This window comes from Empidonax traillii, unplaced genomic scaffold (genome assembly GCF_003031625.1).
Source record: "Empidonax traillii isolate 1590-97213 ecotype Southwest subspecies unplaced genomic scaffold, ASM303162v1 scaffold30:size3273891, whole genome shotgun sequence".
Lineage (NCBI taxonomy): Eukaryota > Metazoa > Chordata > Aves > Passeriformes > Tyrannidae > Empidonax > Empidonax traillii.
The window spans coordinates 1,750,679-1,775,819 of record NW_020955223.1 but is presented as its reverse complement, the minus strand read 5'-3'; the positions used below and the strand labels follow the sequence as shown (position 1 = coordinate 1,775,819).

At 38.2% G+C, this 25,141-nt stretch overlaps 1 protein-coding gene across 5 annotated transcripts in view; it reads left to right on the top strand.

Moving 5' to 3' along the window:
• Positions 1 to 3,785: 3,785 nt before the first annotated feature.
• ICA1 (islet cell autoantigen 1) overlaps positions 3,786 to 25,141 on the top strand; it is a 68,346-nt gene continuing 46,990 nt past the window's right edge. Inside the window, exons 1-8 of one of the 5 annotated variants that reach the window (XM_027911019.1) lie at positions 3,786 to 3,910; positions 13,789 to 13,835; positions 13,916 to 13,982; positions 15,606 to 15,643; positions 18,330 to 18,501; positions 20,488 to 20,560; positions 21,773 to 21,896; positions 24,085 to 24,283. In XM_027911019.1, coding sequence (XP_027766820.1) covers positions 15,627 to 15,643; positions 18,330 to 18,501; positions 20,488 to 20,560; positions 21,773 to 21,896; positions 24,085 to 24,283 — 585 coding nt within the window. In that variant the 5' untranslated portion in view covers positions 3,786 to 3,910; positions 13,789 to 13,835; positions 13,916 to 13,982; positions 15,606 to 15,626. Of the gene's footprint in view, positions 3,911 to 4,071; positions 4,382 to 13,788; positions 13,836 to 13,911; positions 13,983 to 15,605; positions 15,644 to 18,329; positions 18,502 to 20,487; positions 20,561 to 21,772; positions 21,897 to 24,084; positions 24,284 to 25,141 lie in introns of those variants that run through there. The other 4 variants (XM_027911012.1, XM_027911004.1, XM_027910997.1 and 1 more) reach the window with 4 other exon arrangements.

Below are 25,141 nucleotides of genomic sequence, written 5' to 3'. Positions count from 1 at the left end.
AAAACATACTGAAGATTGAAAGCCATTTATAAACCCAAGTGGTGTTCTAGACACTGAGAGCAGCGTGACAGGAAAATTAAAAGACCAGCAGATAGATCAGAGAAGACGAAAAAGACTGAAAATATTCATATAAGAAACTGGAGGAAGTTTAAGAGAAGCATCATTTCCCTTCCCCCTTTTTTTCCCCTCAAAATTTCCAAATTTTGAGCAGAAATGCAAACAGGCAGTGACTGTGTCCATAAAGCAAAACACGAAATATTTGGACTTCCTTATGTAGATGACAAACAGAGGGCAAATGACATGTTATGGGAAGATTGAAAAGCCTCTTAATGTGTGAAAATTTAACATCTATTAATAATAAAAATGTTACTGTCTAGGGACAATGAGAAATCCTCTGAGATACCTAATGCTATGCAAATTTATGAAGTAACTCCTTCACAGATACACCTAAATGGAGGATAGAATTAACAGCACATGCTATTCTTAAGCAACCCTAAGAAAATAATATATGCTATAGGGAAAAATATAATTCCTGCTGCTTCAACTGAAAAACAGGTCATTACCAAAATTTGGGCTACCAAAAAACTTGAATTTCTAGCTTACTCTCTCTTTCCCCTGATGGTTTTCAATTTTCTTATTTGAACTGCTGCCTTATTACTTAAAGAAATATAATAACCTAAAAACCATTACATGCATTTGTTAAGAGTATTTTATATAGATAGCATGGAATACAGGGGATGCACCAGTTTAAGTGACAAGGGGAGCATATCCCATAGTATGCCGTATAGCAACACAGTACAGTAAAACATGACTAGACCATGAGTCTCTCTGAGTCAACATGGGATTCCAATCTTTATTTGTTCTTTTACAAATTAAATGCAGCTGGAGCAAAGCGTAACATAAAGTTTAGATGCAGAAAAGACCTTAAAAGACAAGGACTAAGACTAACCACTAGCTTAGTCTCCCAAAAGCCCCAGGTTTGTGTGACTAGGGGCTTGGAAAGTCAGTTCTCTACCATAGAATGTGATGTTTCCAATCGTGGTGTGGTTAATAGTTCCTCCACAGAGAGCTTACTTTATATTTACTTGAGTCTTACAGCAATTTTAATTATATCATCTAAACAATCTCAGTTTGCAAGACAATGTGGCATTCCACAGAACAGCAGAAATGGACTTGTTTAAGCTCAGGGAACCAACTGCTTGGTTAATTTAAGTAACTAGAGTACTTTGAGGCCCAAAGAGGGAAAAACGTTAGCAGCAGAATGCATGTGGCACCATGCTTTAGGGTGTTTCATGCATCCAGGCAGCTTTGCCAAAGAATTAAACTTGTGAAAAGTAATAAGCTCACCTTATTTCATGTATCACTTGCAATAACTGCTTTAGTTACATTTCTGTATTTCTGCTGACCTAAAAATATCTCCATGGGAGATAAGAGAGGTGCTAGAACAACCAGATGGCACTTGCTTATATTTATAACATTCATGTCTGGTGATAAACTGCATGAAACACGGTAAAAGATTAAGAAATGCCTGCACTACAGTGAGGAATAAAGGTTGAAAACTAATTTTTTTGAGGTTATATAGTAAGCTCAGCTAATGGTTTGAGACATTAAGGTGGACAATGCAAAAAGTTGTCTGTAATTTGCAGGATGTCGGCCTCATGTAAAAGAGAAATAAGCTAGCCTAAGTCCTGATTTTAGCTATATTCACACACGTACATGACTGTTGGCACAGAAACAGTTCCATGATTACAAAAGTACAGTGTTTTCCTGAATCAAGGCTTCTTGAGGAGTATTTCCCCTTCTACATAACTTACCCTGAAGCAACTAAGAAAAACAATACTTTCAAATTTACCAAATAAAATCTCCCTTCTTGTCTTGGTTCTGCTCCTGCAATGGCTAAAGTACTTCCTTCACATGCTGTGAGATTTTTTTTTTCACCCTCCTCTATGAGATTTTCACATATAAATCCCTTTAAAAGACACAATGACTTCTTCATGTTCACTTAGAAACAAAAAGCTAACACAACCAAGTGCCAGACATTGGCTGGAAGGATTCCAGATCCTCATGTACTGCAGGGATACCTTTTGTCACTTATTACCTCCACTTCCCTTTGAAGAGGTAAGAAGTCCATGAATACTTTTTCTCTAAAAACCAGTAATATCTGAAATTTCTTTCATTAATGGGGTAATATGTCTAACGTAAGTATTTACACCTGAGGCTGTTACTCATTCACAGTCATGGGAACTCATGTCCAGAGTATGATTAATCTCATCAGAAACTAAAATAAATTAGATAAAACACACCCTAAACTGCATCTTTTAAAATTTGCTCTAAAGAGAGTGCTAGGATTTCAACACAGCTTAAGAGTGTCTACAGTGTAACATCTAAAGGTAAGCAAGATATCTCACATCAGGTTTCCTGTATTCCAAGCTTTCAGATGCTGAAGAGTATTTTACCTTTTTCTATAAGACTGAGAACCTCATTAGATTTTTCTCCCATGAAAATATTTGCTCACTGTTACTGTGCTTAACCACAAAGACTATCCTATTAGGATTTCCTCAGTTCTGGAAAACAATCCTGTATTTCTTGCCATAAACTCATTCTAGTTTGTCAGCACACCATCTGCTCTACATACATCACACTCAGGTATGACCTGCTGTTAGTGGTCGCACCAGTGTCAAATAGGGAAAGTAACCAACCTCACAAATCATCCCTGAAATTCCTCAGGTTATACAGCTCTTCTGTTGACTTCTTCAGAGCTCAGGGAGTGCATGCTTAGCTACCTAGTCATTAGGATCCCAAGTCTTTTTCAGAGCCACTGTCTCACAGCACAGTCCCTGTTGCTGTAAACATCTTGCATTTTGCTCTTAGGTGTGTGACTTAGAGTGAAGTGGCTCAGCTGTGCCTCACAAAAACACCAAGACACTGACATGAGCACTTCAGACCCCTGTAAGGTTCAGCAAATGATGCCTCATTACCGACCTCATTTCTATTTTCTACAGTTTCCTCCTGTCCTGTCTTCTTCAAACCTTTCCTGGGGCCCTACCAACTTAAACTCACTTTCTCAATCCCCACGTTCATTCCCTGCGTTGTGCTTACACCCCTGCTCTCCCCACGTGCCATTCTGGTAAGTTAACGCTGCCCTATTTAAGTGAGACCATTTTTCACCCTATCTTGCCACTCTCCGTTTCTCCTTTATTTCGTTTTCAAATGCCACCTATGAACTTTCCCCCTCATTTTAAGCTCTCAAATCAGCTTAAAATCCACCTCCTTTACCCGAACAGCTCTCGCAAACCCCCACTGACCCATTTCTGACGTGAGTTCAAACCCAGCGCTCTCCTGACCCCCCTCTGACACTGCCACCTGCCCGCTACGCCAAAGGGCTTTTTCTTCCAAGTTTCCACCATCTCGACGACAACTGTCTATTTACGGCAGCCAAAAACAAACAAACAAACAAACAAATAAAACCCCAAACCCACAAAACCCCAAAACCCAAACCAACCAACCAAACAAAAAACAAAAAACAAACATTTTAATATTTCCTTGATGCTCCTCGCGGGGCACCTGCGGCCCCCAGCAGGCTGGGGCTGAGGCGGTTACCAGCGCCCAAGGAGGGCCCCAGCCCGCGGTGACTCTCCCGCCGCTCCCCTCCCAGCGCAGCTGGGAAACCAAGAGGAAACGCGCCTTGGCAGTGACCGAGGCGAGGAAGCGACCGGTCCGAGCTCCAGAGACCTGCTGGCCGCGCCCTCCCGCCTCGGGGGCCGGGCCGGGCCGGGCAGCGGCTCCGCCCCGCTGCGGGGGCGCCCGCGCCGGCACAGGCGGCTCCGCTCGCCGCGCTGACGCCAGCGGCGCTGGAACACCTGGAGGGGCGGTGGTGCCTGCGGCTCGGCCCTTCCCTCCCCTCCGCAAGGTGAGTGCGGGAAGGGGGGCTCGCTGGGTTCCGTGCCAGACCCGGGTGGGGAGCGCCGGTGCTGGGCAGCCCCGGGTGGGCGCCGCTCTCCCCGCGGGCAGCCCGCTCGGGGCGAGGGGGGCGGTGCGGCTGCCGGGCCTGTAGCGCCGGTGCCCGAGAGCGGGCTATCCGCGGCCGGACCTGTCCAGGGCGGCATCTCCCAGGCACAAGATGGCATCTGCCCCTCCTTGTGCCTTGTGTTCCCCCTCCCGCCGTGCTGTCGTCTCGCCATGATTATTACATTTATCCGTTTGTGCCTCCCGTACATCCTCTCTGGCTCTGTGCCCGCTGGAAGCGGGGAGGGAAACGGCCGGTTCTCCTCGGCGGTTTCCGGCTGGGCTGCCGGGCTGAGGCGCAGGTTGCCCATTTGCGGTCCGTGCCGCTCTGGGGGCCGGTCGGGTCGAGAGGGGTGGCGGGGCATCCTCTGGTCGGGTAATGTCAGACATCAAAGCGGCACCGGGGCAGTGACAGCTGGGGAAATGGCAATTCCAGAAACCTGAATTTCTGAGTTAAAGCTTGTAATTTGTGAAAGGTTGATCATGGTAATCAGATTTGCTCTATGTCCCTCCACCTGATCCATGTAGGCTGCTCTAGTAATTTAAAAGAAAAAAGGAAAACATCATCTCAGTTCTTAGTAGGAGAAAAGGGTGAAGGGCACTGTGCTCTTTTATTTTTTGGTATCATTATGGGTATGTTCAGTGCCAACTGTAAATAAGTCTCCTTTTCCACGCTGTTTTGCGTAATGCTGATAGCCTCAAGGATCTGCGTGGCCCCTCTCTTAAAACAGTAGTTCGGGAATGCCTTAGTTCAAATGTGTAAATGTGAAACAGAATCGGGTAATCTCAGGGGTACATTCTTTAACCCCTTACCCCCAACTTACATTGTAGTAGTATTTTCGAAGCTTGGCATTGGAGTTGTTCTTCTGTTTGGTTGTTTGTAATATTTTCCCCCTGCCTGTGAGCCTTGCTTTAAACCAAGGTGACCTTTTATTTCCATGAAGCACCTGTTTGTTGGTTTTGATGCCTCCCCTCCCCCCCTCCACGTTTAATTGTGTTATCCTTCTTCTTTCAGTTTCTGGATAGATTTTATTTAATTTGGGTCTCAGAAAGCAGCTGTGACTCTTGTTTCAGAGCAGACTTCTTGGAAACAAACTGTTCTTGTGTTTTGCTCTAGCAAAACTGTTTGGTCGCTTCTGCAAAGTGTTGGGCAGAGGAAATGGTGGGCTGGATTTTGGAGTGTGCAGTGTAGGCTGCATTTGGTTATGATTTTTTCTCTGATTTTTCTGGTAATCCACTCTTTTTCTATTTGATCTACCCAGGGTTCTCAAGGAGAGAGTGGACAAACCCCTTGATAGTGCTATGCGTCTGACACAGATCTAGAAGTTGCAGTTCTTAGTGGTACTTAGCTTGAAGTCCAGCAGCATCTCATTTAGGCTTTAGCAATTTTTTTATACTGCTGTTTGAAGAGGGGTAGCCTATTGGTTTAAACTAACTAATGTAATGGCTTAAGGTTTATGTCAATACCACTGAAGGAGGAATTTAGCACAGAGCCACAGAGATGTTTTGAGTCGTGAACTGCCGTAACTGGTATAACTAGTCACGTTTTTCACATGACAAACTACTGGAAGGTGATGTGGCAGTTATATGCTGCCAAACCTTGGTCTAAATGAGTTTCTAAAGTTTCTCTACTGTCAGAACTTCATGGGTGAAACATTGTCAATCCAGAAAGGTTCAAGCACTATACTGAAAAGTTTAAATGCTGGTCATTGGAATTTGCCTCCTTCTTAGTTGAGGAAAAAAATTAAGTGCTTTTTAGATAATGGTGGTTTCTTCCACTGTGCATGTTGGAGTTACAGTTCAAATATGAATGTTATTGAAGATTTGCGGGTTCAAGAAGACCAGTTATGACTGTATGGAAAGGTTTCTTTAACATTTTTCTTTCACAAGTTTATATTATTGGGGTGTGGAGGGAATCACATAGCACAAAGTAAAATTCCTTTTGAACCTCACTGCAGGGTTAGGGGTTTTTTTCCCCTTAGTAGAGTTTCAGGCCTACCCATCTTTCCATTTCTTCTTTCTTGTCCATACTTTACACAGCTGCTAAATTGTTCTGATGATTTCCCAAGTAATCTTTTCTTGAAGAAATGAATAATAACATCTCTTTTCAGTCTTCAACTAGTGTTGAAAGCTGTCGGTACGAGTTGGCAGAAAAAAAATGTGCCAATATCTCATCTAAACTAGAAGACAAAAAGTGTTCTTAAAGACTCTTTTTAATACTTTTTTTCAAAATCTACTGCAAGAGTATTGCTCTGTAGTTGATTCTTCAAGATGTTTTTGCCACTTCTCAACCATAAAGTCATTCTAAAGGCAAAATTATGCCACGTGATGCAGAAGCATTAAAAATACAAAAGCCCGGAAGGTGAAGTTCATTAAACAAAGAACCAAGCAGTCAAGAACAGTAGAAACATTTGACCTTTTAAGTGTTGCTAGTAATAATAGTCTCACGGTAGTCTTTCCTGTGGCTATTGTTAGCCATGGCAAACCGAGGGGCATTTTGACCAGTTGTGCAATTGTTTATGTCAACCTTGGGAACTGTCTGTACTGAGTCACTGAAACAGTGCTCGGGTCCATCTTGCAAGGAATTTTGTAGGGATCACCACTGCTCTGGGAACAGTTGGCTTTTGTGCCAGGATCTGAGAACAGTAATATCAAAGTTGAGTGGACTGTGTGTCTGTGGGGAATATACAGCCTGTACTGATGATGTTTACTCAAAGGGTGGTGAAAGGAGATCACCCTGTATTGCTGTTGCTGTGCATGCTAAGACTATTTTGTTAATCAAATCTCTTATCCATGTATGTGAAATAATCTCCAAAGGAATCTGGAGAATATTATTTTCTCCTGTTCCCTCCTCCAGCATTGTTTCCCCTTGGGTATAAATGGCATTGCATTCTGTCTTCTACATGGACGAAAAGGCAGGAGTGAGGCAGAAACTTGAGTGCGTTGACTGTGCCAGCAAATAGGGTATCTGATTAAGAGCCCTTAGTTGGAAGTTCTAAAACCGTATATGTTTGTATGTAATGTACTATACATACAGAATGAGTTGTTTGGTGGTTTTGTTTGTTGGTTTGGTTTGGTTTGTTTTTTTTTTTTTTTTGTCCACTGCTTTTCCTATAGGTTCCACAAGGGAAAGTTTCCTAATATTAGGACTCTAGACTGATTACAGGTAGAATGTGTCACAAAAATAGTCTTGTTGTCTCTTAGAATCTATGCACAGCACGTGTTCCACGTGGCATTTTCTTTAATAGTATTCAGCTACTAAGTTTGCAAACACTGGTTTCTGAACTAAGAGAACAAATGTGTATTACAAAACAATTTGATAATAATTTTTGAGAAATGAAGCAAGTCTGCATTTAGAATGAGGTTAAATACTGGGTTGTATATATCCCTGATTTTGCTCATTAGTGGTGAGGTAAGACCTGCCACTCAGTGACTTAGATGCAAAAATTCTTTTATAAAATGCACATAGTACTTATGATGCTTACCTGGTTCTTTCCTGAGGGCATTCACTCAGTGTTCTTCACAAATATAAGTGGAACACTTTAATAGTCAAGTAAAAGATGTTACATGAGGGCAAATTGATACTATGTGCTGTTCCTACATTATTTCACAATAAGCAGATGAAAAATCAATATAATCTGAAAAAGGAATTTAAAATTAATTTTTTGTGTGATTAAATATCTCTGGTTTTATGCTAGTGATTAAGTTCTGCATGCACATTAACTTATCTAGAAAGTTGTAGGGTTTGCTCCTCAGTCTTCAACCTGTCAAATTTATTTGAATCAGCATTTATTTGAAATATTTTTTTGGAGACTACATGTACTCTATCTTGACTGCATGTGCTATTCTTATCAGTGCTTTTGAAGTAAACCACTGTTTTCAGAGATTTATCATTCGTCTGCTTAAAAACCCACAAAAAAAACCCCCACAAACCCAACCCAGCTCCAAGTGTCATTACAATACCTGTTATGCTCTAGAAAGGAGATCGCTTATGCCTGTAAGTTTGAATTGGTAGTTTTTGGAATAGTATAATAGGTCTATAGTACTGCATAGACACAAAATTACTTTTTAGAGAGGAATGCTAACAGTTGACTTTGTCCTTGTACTTTTGGGAGCAAAAACAGGTTTTAAAACACACGATGATGTAGTACCAAATTTCCACTTTTTTGTGTTGGCTAAAACTTGCCTCTAACCACCTCAGTACTGAAAACCAGTGCAGTTCAGATGGATTGAACACTCTTAGTTCTAGGTATAAGTGAGAAATAAATTTTCAATGTGTAAATTTGCTCTGTTTATATGCCATTGTCTTCTATTAACTTGTATATATCATGGTTGGGAATAGAAAAATAAAGATTAAAGGATAGCATGAGAAACAGGGCCCTGGAAATCATCCTTTGTTTATACTACCCCAGGAAATTAAGTAGAATAATTTCCTATGTTAATTGTGTATTCTGAAATGTTAGAAGCATGACAATTGTTTTTTGGAAAAAATAATTCTTGACGATACTTTCTGCAGTAGCTATGGTTCATCTGCCCTGCATAGGGAGCATTAAGAGTCAGTGTAAAATTCAGTGAAAAACAGTTCACTATATATTTAATGCCAATAATATTTTTTTGAATGCCCTGTTTGCAAATGGGTTCCTGGTATTGCTGCAAAATGATGGAAAGCAGACCTGAAATGTTCAGATTTCTTCAGAGCTTGTACATGGTTTGTAATGGTACAAGTCCTTAATTGCACTGTCAGTCACTTAAGATACCTGCTGGTATTACTGTGGTTTGTTCTCCATGCAGTTTACTAGCTTGAGAAAGAAGGGAGTGTTATTAGCTAAAACTGCTGCCTTGGAGAATGGCTTCTTTGATATTTCTGTTGTTTTGAGTACATGGTTGGGGTTTTTCTGCATGTCAAATTTCAGGGGGCAGTGGGTGTTGAGGGGTGGCTGGTGTGTCTTCTAGTTGTGTTTTTTTCTTGTGGTTTTGCTTTGGTTTTGGGGTTTCTGATTTTTGTTGTTGTTGTTCTTTTTTATTTGTTTGGTTTAATTCTTTGAAGGATCAAGACGAATTAATAAATAGAAAACAAAAATTGCTGGGATGTCTCATAAGCCTTGATAGAGAGGATAAGGAAATGGACAAACTTGTGTATAGAAATGTTAGTTCCAGAAGTGTTTGCAGTGAAACTAAAAATTGTTTCCAGGGGGTTTATGAGATATGGCTGTGTCCCAATCACAGTGTTATTCGGTATGCTGCTGACACTTTTTCTCCCCAGTAATTCAGCAGACACTGTGAAATCCTAGTTCTGAGAGAATTGGAATAGAAAAGCACTCTCACAGCATAATTTAGCTCTGTAGTTCAGGTGCTTCATGTGAAAAGCATCATTTCTGTGTACACAGAACACAGGCGTGAGGCTCTGCTTCAGGTGCTCAGAGTTGCTCTTTAGAGGTTCTATTCACCATTTGTACAGGGACTTAAAATTGAGAGGCTTGTATGGTAATTTAGGCACTGCAGTTAGATAATTAGGGTCAAACAGCATGGTTTTTTCCCTCTCAGCACCTCCCAGATGTATGAATATAAAAGGAGCTCTCTCTGTATAGCAGATGCCATTTATCCTGTGCTTCTTTGAAGAATATTTGAAACTTCTTTCCAGATATCAGCTCCTGAAATAGTTTGAAAGAGGAATTTTGTTGATACTGCAATCTTATATTTCTTCTCCTGAGAAGTTGTGGGTAATCTCTAAGATATATGCTTCTCAGGATAAGTAGCAAAGCTATGGATCAGTCCGAAACAAAGGAATAGATAAAAAGTTGTAGTGGATGGAAGGAACTGCTAATGCAGCACTTACAGACGAATCTGCAAACTTTTTGAATTAATAAACAAGTGCATCAATGAGTGACCTAACAGAATGAAAAGACTTCTGGATTCAAAGCTAAGCATGGATGATTCTGCAGGATTAGAACATCAATGTTGAGAGTTAAGAGCTTTAGAGGAAAAAATGAATCTTGTAATTTTTCATAGATATAGCTTGAGCTCTAGATTAATTTTAGCTGAATTACAGTCATTCATGTAGTTAAGAGTAGGAATACTTCTAAGTCTGTGCATAATCTGGATACTGAATGCCTGTATAGACCCAGGCAGTTTTCAATCTTCCTGCATTGGCAATATGGATAATAAAGATCTACAGGCTGTTAATATTGTCTTTTGTTTGGGAAAGGCAAAATGAAAAGCCACTTGAAGCTCCTCGTCTGCATGTTTGTAGACAGACTAGCAAAGATAAAACTGTACCCAGACTAGTCTTCATCTTGCAGTGAGACTGCTTCTCGCTTTGCAGGCCCATTTACCTGATTCAGTTTGATCCCAGCTTCCAGCAAGCAGAGTGAGGGAGATATGTTGCCAGCCAAGAGCTGTTGGAGACAGATGGCATTGATTCCCTCACCTAAGCACATTTTCTTCCCTTCAGAGTATTTTACATAAATGAAACTATCACTCAACTTTTAAATATAGAACTCCTTAAAATTATTCTTTTTTTATTGGTAGTTGTTACTTAGTACCACTCTACTGTATTAAAAGTTTCTTGGAAGATTATTCATTTTAATAAAAGTATTGGAATAAGTAAATCAACTGCAATGCATGATTCTGCTATATTTGAAGTTATAAGTTGCAAGACTTTTAGGATACAGGGAGTCTGTGGGGATTTGAAGAGCCACAGAACTTATTAGCTGCTTTGGAAGAACAATAAACTGAGAGGACAGTGAAAGTGCAGACTCTTCTTTGTCCCTCCTGATGAACACATTGCATGTAAGGGTTGATGAATTCTGCTATACAGCTGTATCACTCCTGAAGTCAAACTGAGTCTAGAAACAATTTGGATGTATTTTACAGTGTCCAGGCTGAGAGGCTGTGCCAGTCTTCTCTGGCATCACTCTGCAAACATGAAGATTTCTGGAACACAATCCTGAGGCTTCTTGGTGACTCCTCAAAGAACCTCATAGGGATTTCCAAGGTTTCAGCAGGGCTTATGAACCCAGCTGGGTCGATATGGGAATGGATGTTTCAGTGCTGTGGTGCTTTGTTTTCTGAGCAGACTTGTTATGAATAGGGACAGCTCAGGTTTAATACTAAAACTGAAGCCACGTCAGTCTCTCTCAAAACACTGGGAAAAATACTTGCAAAATTACTGGAGGCGTGTATGGACTCTTTCAGGAAACGTCAGATCCAGCACTGTGCAGCATTAAATGTGGGTTTATATACAGTCATCTGTAGTGTGGCACTGCTTTCCCCAGCATGATAAAAAACACCTGTGTTTGCTTCCAATAGCCCCTCCTCCTTCTAGAGTATCCCTTTTGTTTGTCAAGGTAAAGACTGTCATGGAGATCACTAGTATTGTGTAACACTTTATTGTCAAAGATAATGGAAACTTTCCGATGCAAATGCTTTCCTATAGGGTGATAAATGATTTTTTCAGTTGTTTTTTGTTTGTTTGTTTGTTAATCATTGCCAGTATAATATTATTTATTGAAACTTCTTTTTTATTTATTTTTTTTTAGTCTTAATACACTGGCAAGAAAAACAAAAAAAAGTTCCTTACATCAACTCCTTGTGGCAAATTAAGCTTATTTTCATATCTAAAACTGTATGATAAAAGGTTAATTTTAAATTTGACTGCAATTTCAGGGGCAAGTATCGGTGGACTCAAGTTAGTGGCAAGTATCGGTGGACTCAAGTTAGTGTCAAGTATCAGTGGACTCAAGTTAGTGTCATGTGCTTCCATTGTAGTCAGCTTTGCCAAAGAGCAACTGCCTTTTTGCTTCTGTTCAGGACATCTATGTCTTGTTCTTCGAAAGCATAACAGAGTTCAAAGCTTAAAGCAGTCAGAAGTTATGTGCTCATTCCTTGGTCTCTTCCTGAAGCCTCAGGGCCAGCATTTTGTGACTGTAGGAATTCTTTGTTACATGATTGTGAAATGTTCCTTTTAATTCTTGGATACTTTCCTGGGCTGTTTCCAGTCCTCCTTTATTAGTATTTCTCACTTTTTGAGGCTAGACTTAGATCTTGGGATTTCTTAAAAAAAAAAAAAAATCTCACTGCTTTCAGCTAACCCAAATGCTCCTAACAGTGTCCTTTATTACAGCTGAACCGATACCTTAAGCCTCTTTTGTTCCTGGACTTGGCACAACACATGAAATTAGAGATTATAAAAATTAATAAATTATGGCCCTGTTAAGTTACTGCAGAGACAATTTACATTGCACATGTAGCAATAATGGAAGAATGAATGTTAATGTTTAAAGTTTTGGCTATGAATGAAAATATATTACTAAAAGGTGAAAATATCACAGGTAACTTTGAAAACATGTTATACTTTTTGTATGTGTGTTGGCACAGTGTTCATGGGGCAGTGTTATTCTGCTGTTCATTTCTACTGACTTTCCATCCTTGTGGAAAGTCTTTCATATTAAGCAAATGGTAGCAACAAACTTGCTGCTCTCTCATCTGATCTTTCACATTTTACAGATTTTTGACAGAATTCCATAGCTTGGAAGGGAGCACCAGAAATTGCACAGCCCAGCCTCCTGCTCAACTGAGCCCAGTTAGTGCACGTTGCTCTGGGCCATGTCTATCCCCATGTCTTGTTCCCGTGCTTGACCACCCAGATACAAACATGAGAATTTCTGTAATAGCACCTCAACTACATCTGGCCCAGTTAAATATTCCTATATTATGTTCCTCCACCTTTGTTTCAGTTTTTTATGCCTAGGTAATATATACTGTTTCCATTTCAGAAGAGCTTAACTACTATGGTGAAACATGAAATATGAATTAATTTGCACAAGTGTGTCTAACTTGCAAGAGGTTCTATATAAACAGAAATTTTTTATGGTGCATTCAGATCAGCAGAACCCAAAGCAAATGCACATTTATGGTCTAAATTAGCAGCTAAAAAATGGCATAATAGTAGTGGACATCCAGGTTTTTCAGTGTTCTTGGTTACTGAGAAAGGTAAAACTCAAATGGGTCTTCTGAGACATGATTGGTTTCTTTATGAAGATTTCTTGGACAACATCTGGAATGAATGGGATCCAGGAATATTCTTGATAGAAATTGTAAGTGAAATACTGCAAGCCTTATAAAAACTAATCTGATTATTTTTTAGCAGCCACGGTTCTGTTTTCTCAATGCTAGTGCTTACTGAGTTGTCTTTGCAAACTGAACTCTTATTTAGAACCAAAAGCTGGCTCCATACTGGAAATAAAACAGGCCCAGGGATTAAACTTGAGCACTGGGCTACTGCTTATTCCCACCATTTAATTACTGCAGTCTCCCTGGCATGGTTTTTATCTATACTACCTAGAACTCTCTGGGACCTTTCTCTCTCCTGGCATGTTTTGGGTGATATCACATGCGAAGAGCCATTTCCTGCAGGTAAGACTCCACTTCTGTTTCCTTCCACCCTGATTGGCCACATGACACTATCCCAGCAGGCCTTGTATCCTTGAACACCGTAAGTGCCATCATGTCACAGAGCAGGACAGGGAATAGGCACCTTCACTTTCATACCATGCAAATACTGTCCTTATAGCTGTGGTATAATCCTCTCTTTGAACTAAAATATTCCCACAAATAATATCTTAAGGGCATAGGTGTGCTGTGTAGGACATGAATGAATATAACTAAGATGATCTCAGAGTCAAAATATAAGGTCAAATGTTTAGGAAGAAAGAGCATGAGCTGTGCTTGCAAATGAGAACTGTATAACCATGACCTTGAGAGATACATTTCTTTTTGTTTTAGGGGAATTGGTTTCCAAGAGGAGCAGGTGGACGTGTACAGTGAGTAAGGTCAGTGCCTTAGACCTTTTTCCTATATTGATTGTTTTCCCTCTGTTCTAAGTAACATACATGTTATTTCATCTAGATAGGCTGTTCTTTGCTTCCTGTCAAACCAAGTGTGCTACTGAATAACTGAGTCATGGATGTGTATACAAGGTAAATCCTGTGGTCTTATCTCACTCAAACACACCCACAGTTGACTTAAGGAGGACCAGTATGAAAACAGTGAAGTCAAGCATAAAGGTATTAGAAAACTGGAGTTAATGTTGCCTGTGGTTCTAGAAACTACAGCAAAGCCATGACCTGTGCTATCTATTCAGTACCTTGTCTAACTCAGTGGTTCTGTAACACAAATTACAATCTGAAATTATTGTTTCTTCCTCTTTGCTCAGCTGTTAGGCTTTTTATTTAAACTCTACTCTGAAGATAGAGTTATGAATATTCTCATGGTTTCTCCTGCAGTGCTTAAGAGCATGTCACAAAAATTCCAGTTCAGGAGAATTTCCTGCTCTGACATAATCTTGCTGCATCTCATGGAACTTTGCCATGAAGTTTCACAGGTACTGACAGCAGAGAGGTTAGACTCAGAAATCTGGGATTTAGCTCCATTCAGCTCCAAATGGAAGTGCATGTGCTTCACGCTTGCAGGAAGCACTCAGGTTGTTTGCATTCCCTTGTTTGGGTTCCTGCAATCTGTTCCAGTCCTTTGCCACTCCAGTGCTAACCACACTGTCTGTAAGCAGCACTGTGCTAGATACATTTCCAGCATCACATCATTGTTGCCCATTTTCTTGCTTGCTTGCCAAAATTTCAGCACCATTACCTTCCTAGCAGCTTTTCCCATTGCTATTCTCTTAGTCCATCAGCTTCATATCCTAGTGCAGCCTATTGGTGTGTTCATTCTGTGCCTCTTCTTGCCAAAGACCATTCCCCAGCAGCACCATCTCAGCAGCTTCATTTTGGTCTCATCCACGATCATGCTGCAGTGCCTCCATTTCCATGTTAACTGTGTGCTGAAGGACAGTCTTCTCTGAAAGCAGCAGAGGAGAAGCCAAGTGCTTGTTATTTATAAGGAGTGTCAGGCTTGGCTGGTAAATTTGGCCTGGAGAGAGTGTGCTGAGGTACCAGTGGGAAGTGATGTGCATGCCATCTGGTCAGCTCAAAGTATAGTGGGAGACTTGAGTATCCAAGCTGGAGATAGTAACTTATAAAATCTAAAACCCTAACGTATATATATCATATTCTATCCTAAGGAACTGTGGTGTCTCTCATGGAAAAATCACCTGGTCATTGAATTTCACATCTACAATTCAAGACATGATATAACTAGTGTTTTAAAAAAACAGATCAGTGGGATATAGGCAAAAAATAATAATAATAAAAAAAAGATAAAAAGTAGTTGAAATTTGTTGTGACTAAAATTTGGAGGAAAGAACTTGACTTAGGATGATGCCTAGCATGGACAATTTTGGCATGCCTTGTCAAAAGTCACAGAATTTATGCCAGGTAAATTTGCTTTTGCCTGGAAAACTTGCTAACATATAAGTTGGCATCATAGATGGCAACACTTAAATCCATTTGTCATGGATTTATGTGAGAATTGTGTGTTACCTGAGGAAGGCCTTTGGTCCACAGATTGGAGAGTTTATTTTTGTAACATGGTAAAGAAGATGCTGCAACATAATAATTTTGTGTGTGAAAAGGTAGGGGATTTCTAGTGTTTAACTTGGAAATTATGTTTTAAAGGTGTTTGTATTAACTGATAATTTCTTATTTAAGTGTCTGAAGAAAACAAGAATTATGGAAGGTCATAAGTAGTAAGTATCTTGATTATTTTTTCTTATTCTAAAGAGCTAATAGCATTTGTTATGTTGATTTGTCACAGCCTATCTCACATTATGTTCTGGCATCTATTATTTATATGAAGTCACTAATGTCAGTAGACATGCTGTTAAAAAAGAATAAAAATAAAAACTGAAAAACTGCCAAAGACTAGAAAAACAATCTAATTGACTAGATAGAAAAATAGGATATCAGTTTCCTGTGTAATGGAAATAAATATGAACTGTCATATTTCAAGAGGTTTTTTGTGATCATCAACTTCACAACAAAGCACATCCATCTTTCAGTTATATTTTCTGATTGTTTAACAAAACCTAAGTATGTTCATGGTTGCTTGACACAAAATCCATCTTAAAAGGTATGAACAAGTTTCTACCAATTGTCCATCAAATATTTCAGTAATGTGATTATGAGTCTTTCATAATCTTAAACAGAAGTCATTAAATGAAATTAGAAGCTGAATTTGTGTGTAGCAGTAAAAAATTATATTCCTCTTATTCCTTCTGTCGGTTTATCAGTCTTGTAATTCAGGAAACTGTACTAATCCCAGCATTTTTTCTCAATCTTTTTGTGACCTGAGATTAATAACTTATTTTTATTCCTTGCACCATGCCCTCAGAATTTCTAGTGACCTCAGTTGAGGTAGCTATCAAGGCTAGTTAACATCAGATGAATTATGATGTTTTCTTCACTTGACCACTGAAATGAGATATCAGTTATTTGCACAGCTGGGGCAGAAATTAAAGCACCCAAACAGCAGACAGCTAGGGCCTTTGTAATACCCTGTGAGCAGTTTGATGGGGTTTTTTAATTAATATTTTTTAAATAATGCTATTTTTAAACTTTCATATTCTGTTTTCTCATAATGCAGGGATATTTTACTATTTGTTAGAGGTTGCAGATTTTGTATTTTAAAGGTGTAGAATTTATCAAGTCAATATAGTCTTCACCAAAGTTGATAGGCTGTCTGTTGTCCACGTGTAATAGTCTGTTTGTGCAGAATTTCAAATGAAATGTGTTTTGCATGTGTTTTTTAATTTCTTCTGTATCACCAAAAGACCTTTATTTTCATTTTAATTAAATACATAAATAAAGTTCTTGGAACTAATGTTTGTGTAGAGTTAAGTGGGTAAATATCTTCACTTTTTAAGTTTGGGGAAGAAGCCAAGAAGTTCTGTGTAAAACTGCTTTTTAAAATTTAGTGCCTGCTCACTTCCAGGTTAATTTCTTACCCTCTCTTTGGTGATTAAGGCACTGTTGCCTAACTCACTGATTAAAAGTAGCAAAGCAAGTAACATATCCTTGTGAAACAAATTTCCTTTTCAGGTTAAATTGTATCACTGGCAACTCTGTAGGATAGATGTGCCACCCATGGGGAAGAACTGTATCAATGGCTGGGGTTTTATTTTTGTGGGTTTTTTTTTTTTTTTTTTTTTTTTTTTTTTTTTTTTTTTTTTTTTTTTTTTTTTTTTTTTTTTTTTTTTTTTTTTTTTTTTTTTTTGGAAGGGCTGCATTTTATATATATAAAATCAGAGGATTATAAAATGGTTTAGATGGAAGAGACCCTAAAGATTATCTAGCTCTAACACCCCTGCCATGGGCAAGGACATGTGTCTCAGGACATGACTTGATGTGTGTGTTGGGTCTGAAGACCTCTTGGGGTAACATCTCTGAGCTGTCTGTGTGTTGTGAACAGAGCTGGTGGTCAGTATCTCACTAATGAGCCACAGTTTATCACTCCACAGGTAGAAGGTATTGTTTTTCAAGATAAACTCAACCCCTTTAAGTTTCCTGGAATATTTGATATAGCAATTTTTGGCAACCATTTATTTCTAAAGAGCTGTAAAGTTACTGTAGCTTTTTATATATGAATATGGGGGAAAATGCGTGTACTTTTGCAGAAATGAACAATGGAATAACACTTCCTAAAAGAGGTCAAGATTTAAGTTTAAGACTGTATTTCTATTAAACCATCTTGGTATGGTTTGACTATTGTGGAATATGGATTTTGTTTGTAGATTGCACTTTTTATTAAGTCTGCTACAGGAATGCAGAATCATCTGTCAATAAAAAATGATACTTGAAAAAAGGTTACCTGTTACACAGCCACAGTCATTGTATAAAGAAAGATGTGAGATCTCATTTTTTCATGTAGCATGCTAAAAAGAGATGAGGGTTCTTCTATTTCTTTCTTCTATGCAGTTACAAAAAAGGAGAGCAAGAAGTAGTCTAATTCCATTCATAAAATGAAATTTGTGAAGTCCCGACAGTGCTGAAATGCCATGAAAATTGCTACCTGCTTAAGCAACTCTGCTAGTTTGCTTGAAACTCTCCTATTAATTATATAAAATGTAAAGTTAATTCCTTGGGCTATAAATCATTCCATAATGCATTCAGAAGAATTCTTCGCAGCTGATTATTTGGCAGTACTGCATGCTTAAGACATTTGAATTGAAAACAGTGTATTACTTTCAAAAGTAGGATTGGAAATATAGTACTGATGTATTTGCTTTGTTATTAATGTATAATGAGAAAATGCATGTTACAATATATGTCTGCATGCAAATGCAATATTTGTAATACAAATGTATTAAGCAAGCAGTTAGACTTAATTTTAAAGCATCCAATTGAAGTTTTTAATTTTGTTTTTTAATCTTCTAGCAATTATCCAAGAGAATTTTATGATCAATATGCTCAAAGCCAAGAAAAATCTGTGGTCAATAAAATGCAGCAGAAATATTGGAAAACAAAACAAACCCTTATTAAAGTTACAGGAAAAAAGGAAGATGAACATGTTGTAGCTTCAGATGCAGATCTGGATGCAAAACTAGAGGTTTGTAATGTTTACGTAATGTGTGTTCTCTGTTTGCTAGTTTTTAAAGTGTTTTCATTCCCTCCAAGCCTCTAATATGTGTACACATAGTATGTAATAATGTATATTTTTTTCCAGCATTTTCACATAATATCTCTTCCAAATTTTGGCAAAAGTACCCATGTAAATTCAGTGAATATAGTGCCATTTTGTAATACAAAAACCCCTACCCTCCAAGCTTTACTTGGAACCTAACATCATCTGGATTTACTTTCATGTTTTGGGGACAGGTCTTTTCCTTTTGTTACAAGGGGGGAGCAGAAGATCATCTTTATCCTTTGCCTATATCAGTTTAGGATAGTTGTGTTTTTTGTTTTTTTTTTAGTTTTTTTTGACTAGTATTCTATAGTGTATACAAATGACATTCTCTATACAGTTACAAAATAACACATATGTCACAAAAGCGTGCAATATACCAAGAAGGAGCAAGGCACATAGTGCACTCCGTGCTCTGGAGTTTTCAAGCACATTAGTGGGTTCTGACATGACCAAAGAACCTTCTGAAAGTCTGTAAGATATAAACAGGAGAAAAAATCCTGCTGTGTGACAAATACAGTCCTGCTGTCAGTATTCTCAACCCCACTGAGAGAAAAAAAATAGCTTAAGGTTCTACAAACTGAAGAGCTCAAATGAATTTGAGACAAAGCAAAAAATTGAGGATAGACTACAGAAGTGTAACAATCCCGTTTGGGTCCGTCTAAGTTTTGTTAGGTAAGGGTAAATATTTTGCCTTACTGATTTTCTTGCAGTTTCTTAAAAAAAAAAAAAAAAGACTTAAAATTCACAGTTTATTTGGGTTTTAGCTGAAATACAAGAGACTGTTTTGCAACAAACACATCTTTGTAGTTCTGGCTAGAATAGCAGTAACTTATAACATGGTGATTCTAGCTATGGGGTCTTCACAATGGGTTATAAATGAACAGTATTTATGTAAAACAAGCTGGAAGGATGGAACAATATTTTTGAAATACATACCTGTGTTTCTGCCATGTCTACTGTATTGCAGATTCATCAAAAAGGATGCTGTGTTAGCTCAGGTGGGATTGGAAATTGGGAAACTTGTGTTTAAAAAAGCTATAAGCATGTTTTCACGTGGACAATTTCTCACCTGCAAGTCACACTCCCAGTTTAAAAGACAAGCCCTATGTAAATGTGTAGGAAGTCAAGCAGCTGTGAAGAAAGGCAGCTACTGTGTTAGTAATCCTTTTTACTTAGTTGTGTAATGCTTGATATGGTGGACTTTAGGTATAAGTTGCAGGTTGGAGATTTTAGATGGACAGATAGAAAGAGTAGTAATTCTATTTCCTAAAAACTATCTCCTAGTTTAGTCAAGACTGACATTTTTTTACCTCTACTCCCTTTGGAAACTGCTGCTTTATAGATTTGGTTATACCAATAAAATGTTCAGTTTAAATCAATAGCTTCCTGTGTTGAGATACCTATGCAGCTTGGTTCCACTAAACTTCACAGTATGAAAAATTCAGTATGCATATTGCCACATGTGATAAACATGATAGACATTTTGACAACTCTTTGCTCTACTGGGAGTTTTTTAGAAACAGGTTTGTATATCTCTATATATATCCAAAGATATCACCTAAAAAAAAAAAAAAAAAAAAAAAAAAAAAAAAAAAAAAAAAAAAAAAAAAAAAAAAAAAAAAAAAAAAAAAAAAAAAAAAAAAAAGCCCAACGCAAGTAGTTTGGTTAACGGTCAGTGTTCCTTTGTAAGTTATGATTGGTCTGTAGTTTCAGTGGATAACTTAATTGAAAGAAAAGCACAATTGGTAAGGAAAATACTTTCAGGCTGGAAAGGTTTCTCATTGGTCAAGAAGGAAATAATGATCCCTAATAATTTCTACCACAAATTGATTTCTTCCATGTATTTTATTCATCAGTATTTCTTGCATACACTTAACAAATTTTTTGTGTATTTTGTTTCAATATCAGCTGTTCCATTCTATTCAGAGAACGTGTATGGAGTTGCTGAAAGCAATTGAACTGTATCAAAAAAGGATTTGTTGTAAGTATGATCAAACACAGTAATTAAAATGGTAAGAAGGTCTACATTGTGGAACCATTAAACAAGTGAAAAAGGGAAAATTAAAACGGGGAACTACTAGTTTCATCCTATTTTAAAGTAAAAATAATGTTCCTTGCAAACAGCTAAAAGCAGATTTGCTTATTTGCTTGAAGATCTCCTAGATCTTAAGTTTTATGTATTGATATAATGCAGTGATAGGTAGCAATAATTACTGGACAAAGCTTGCCTGAAGTTCTTTTTCCCATTGCTTGCTTGGCTTGTTTAAATTCAGAAGTCTCCTGTCTAGAAATCCTAACTCCTTCCTAAACTTTTCTAGTTTTTCTTTCCATCAGGAGTGATGATGAAGAATATTTCACTTATTACTAGTTTTATAATTAAGTAATCCATGCTATTACAATGAATTTCATAATGCTGATTTGGCTGTAACAAATGTACAGTAATTAGTGACAGTCTTTAGTAAGAGATAGGACCTAATCTGGGAAGTTTCAAACAGCAAGTTGTATTAAATATCTGCTAAAGGTTCTCTGCAATCAAGATTGATTCTCTGCAGCTGTGATTTCTGACCTGGAGAAGGGAATCCAGCTTTGGAGTCATCTTTCATTTTACCTTGTTCTCTGGAATGTTATCCATATTTTTTCGAGCCTTTCATTTTTCTTTTGCCTATCCAAAGAGAGTCAGGGATAATGTTTCAGAATCTGGAGGTAAAATTGAAATAGAGAATAGTAGGGTATTGAGTTAAAGAGGTGTTCCATAGCAGCAGGTGAAATCTCTGATGCAATGATATGCCTGCAGAATGTTCTACCAGAGGCCTACCAGAGTCTGCACTGGAGTTGACTCTCATTTTGGTAAAATGACAGGAGGACTTCAAGATATCTTCTCTTATTGTATTAGGCCAATCTCATCTTGATAGTGGAAAGTAATCTAACCAACCAAATTTTTTTTTCCTAAGAAATAACACGTTTTCCTGTTGTCTTTTGACATTGATGGAATTTTGTGACTCTTGTTAAGTATATCTGTAAATGTCTCAAGTAAATCAGATCTTATGTTTATGAAATGCTCGAATTCTGTGAAATTATTTAACTTTGCTTTGCTGCGTGGACTTAGAGTGACTTAAACTATTTGATGTTAAGGAAGTTTTAAAGCTGTTAGAAATCAATTAAATAACATATTTGACCACTCATTTTTTGTTAGTTCTGTCTCAGGAAGAAAATGAATTGGGGAAATTTCTTCGATCACAGGGTTCTCAGGATAAAACAAGAGCAGGAAAAATGATGCAAGCTACAGGAAAGGCCCTCTGCTTTTCTTCTCAGCAAAGGTATATAGGTCGACATTACTGTCTGATTTACAAGGTATATGTGATAATGGTAGTTGAGTCATAATTCATTTAGCCATTGGAAATGTGTGAGGAATCAATTGATAGGAAAGCTGTTGACCAAACCTGCTGTAGTATTGGCAATATTACTGGCTTACTTTTCAAATTTTGCCTCATCCTGCTTTTTTTCTTATGGACCTTCTGTGTCTGTATCTCCAGTGCCTACTCAGCTCAGCAGTTCTAAAGCTGTACTGGTGCATCTCTGTGGCCTCTCTAGCACTAAGGTTGTAAGGGAGCTGCTGTCAGGTCCCTCCTCTTCTTGGTGGCAGTTCTCATTCTGCAGATAAATGCTACAGCAGGCTCACTGTAGAGGTGTCTGGGTCCTGGGAGGGAGGGAGATGAGTAAGGAAATACTTTTTTGGATACTTCGTATCTCAAGTAGACAGAGGAGAAAGGAGGAGTCTGAATGTCATTTTCTGGTTTACCTTACACTGTGAAGCCCCCATCCCAAGGAGAAGATCCTAGAAGATCCCTGCTGAGCTCACGTAGATTAGGTAAAAGCAAATCGGTAAAAGGTAAGGAAATCCAGAGGGGGACACATGCACACAAACATATGCTGTTACCCAGAGCCTTTAATGTCTCACAAACCCAGTTGTTGCTCAAGGAGTTTCAAATTAACAGTACCTGATGGCATTATGAGTATTATGATATGCTTTTTTAACAGTATTGGGACTATGAATGTTTGCAATTTACCATCACTTGGGAGTGAGAATTTTATTCCATTATGTTTTACAGGATTTGGGGAGGCTTTTAGCTATTGTGATACTTTTCAGGTTTTGCTTAACAGTGCAGCTGTTTGGCTCAAAATAAAACATTGCATACAGAGCCCTGAGAATTTCATATGTTTATCTTGGGCTAGAGTTTAGCACCTCTGGTAACAACCATGAATGGGGCCTTTAAAGCACATGTAAGGCACCCTTGAGCAAAAGCACTGGTGATTTGCTTCTCTATAAAGCTTAACTGTTTGTAAAAATCTCAGTGTATGGCACATCTACATAAACTGAATTTTCCTTTGGATGTCTAGGTAAGTATTTGTAGAATGAGAAAAAATGTGGGGAAAATAAAAAAAAAACACACTTAAATGTTCACATTTTGTTACATCTCCTGCTCAATGCATTTTTAAGGGCATCTTTTAAAATAAATTCACATAAAAATAAAAACAACTGTTTATCTTTCTTCTCTTGAGCTATCCTCAAACTCATGTTGCAGTTGGGACTACTTTTATTTATGGTGCATGCCAAGAGCTAGCTCGGTAGATGGAGATCAAGAAGACCTAATTTCTTAGTTACTGGAGGTGAAATTAGGAATTCTCTTAGGCCAAGGGTCTTCCCAGCACATTGAAATAACTCTGTGCTGTTATGGAATGGATTGAACTCATTCCAGTGAGGTCACTGCTTGCAAGAGATAGGAAAGCAGAAGCAGCAGGAGGACACAAAGCAAAAGTTGGAGTAATCCTGCCTGGCTCTGAGATACCATTAGGAGCTGAAGTGATGACATAGGGGAGACAACAGTGTCCCCTACTGCCTTTCCAAAGTGTGGTTGCCAGAAGAAACATTTAGGAAAATGTCCAGATCCTTCCAGAAGATAAATATCCTTCAAAGGAATTGTTCAGATTCTTAATAAAAATAAAAAAAAAAAAATATAAAAAAAAATAAAATCAATATTTGCCTGCTTGACAGATGACTTTTTTTATTTACATTTATATCTGAAGATTAAATGGCTAATTGAAGTGCTGTTTGTGGGGTTTAACATGTCAATCCTGATGCAACTATGGTATTTATCCGGTAATAAATTACTTCAGGAACATTTTTAGAGTTGTTAAATGAAACTTATGAAGAGGAATGGTAGTAACAGACACATAAGCGACTTGGCAAACTAAAATGCATTAGAAGAGGGTCCTTTTTCACTCACATGTGTAAGTAAAACCTCACTTCCTGAACAAGAAGGTTGCAAGCACAGTATTAATGCAAAATTATTGCGTTCATGTGCACCCCCAGCCAAGTTACAGAACTATCTGAACATACACGAGAACTTAAATATTTTGGCTGTCAGTAGTTGTATTACTCCTTTGTTTAACAACTTGTTTAACATATTCCCCTCTGTCCTTTCTTTCCTTCGTACCTTCCCCCAGATTAGCACTCCGTACTCCTTTGAGTAGATTATATCAAGAAGTGGAGACTTTCAGATACAGGGCCATCTCAGACACGTGGCTGACGGTAAACCGAATGGAACAGTATCGAACTGAATACAGAGGAGCTCTACTCTGGATGAAAGATGTGTCTCAGGAGTTGGATCCAGATCTTTATAAGCAGATGGAAAAGTTCAGGAAGGTATGAAGTTTCCTGTAGTTTCATAAAAGGGGATGCCTGATAAATGATGATGAAGCATGGTTTTGGTTCTTCCAAGGAGGACATAATTCAGAAGCATTAAGGATGCCATTTGTCTTAACTAATCTTTTCTGTGTGGGCTGTAAAGAAAAGCGTTTTACAGTACTGTTTTCAACTTCAGCATACATCTTTATAGTTTAGATGATATACATTTTTGAAGAAGGTTATCCAATTTTAAATACTCAACTGTGGTGTCTGAATGACTACTAGAAGAAGGTATGTCTGCAGTCAGAGGGGAAAGGGAAAATTGATTTTTGCAACTGAGAAGTACAGAATAACAGAGATGCTGTACTATCTGCTGCTAAATTTTGGGATGCAGTTAAAGACCAACATTTTCAAAATTGGCTGGGTTTGGATTTTGGGGAGGAGCTATAGATCTGGAACTTATTTTTCAGTTTCTTATGCAGTTCAGCATGACTCTTGGGCAACCGCTAAACACTAAAACTCTCCATAAATTGTCTTCGTTCATTGTCACTCAAGTTCACTAAATTCCTCCACTCCCAGAAGACTATCAAAATCCCAAGTCCTAGGTGGTAGTCTGCAGTTTTGCTACCAGGTATGAGTATAGAATTTATTTGGGCTGATCCTGTCAGTTCAGGAACGTTCATGAGAATTTCACATTTGCTAGTGAGGCTCTAGAGCAGAATTTGTTACAAGTCTATAATGTTCGCAGTTTGCTGTTTATATATGCTGGTTATCAGGAGGAGTTTGGATCTTAGGTATAACCTACTGGCTTGTATGGCAGTAAAAAAAAATTTACAGAAATTGTTGGTAATTGAAAATAAAGGTCTAATAACAGAA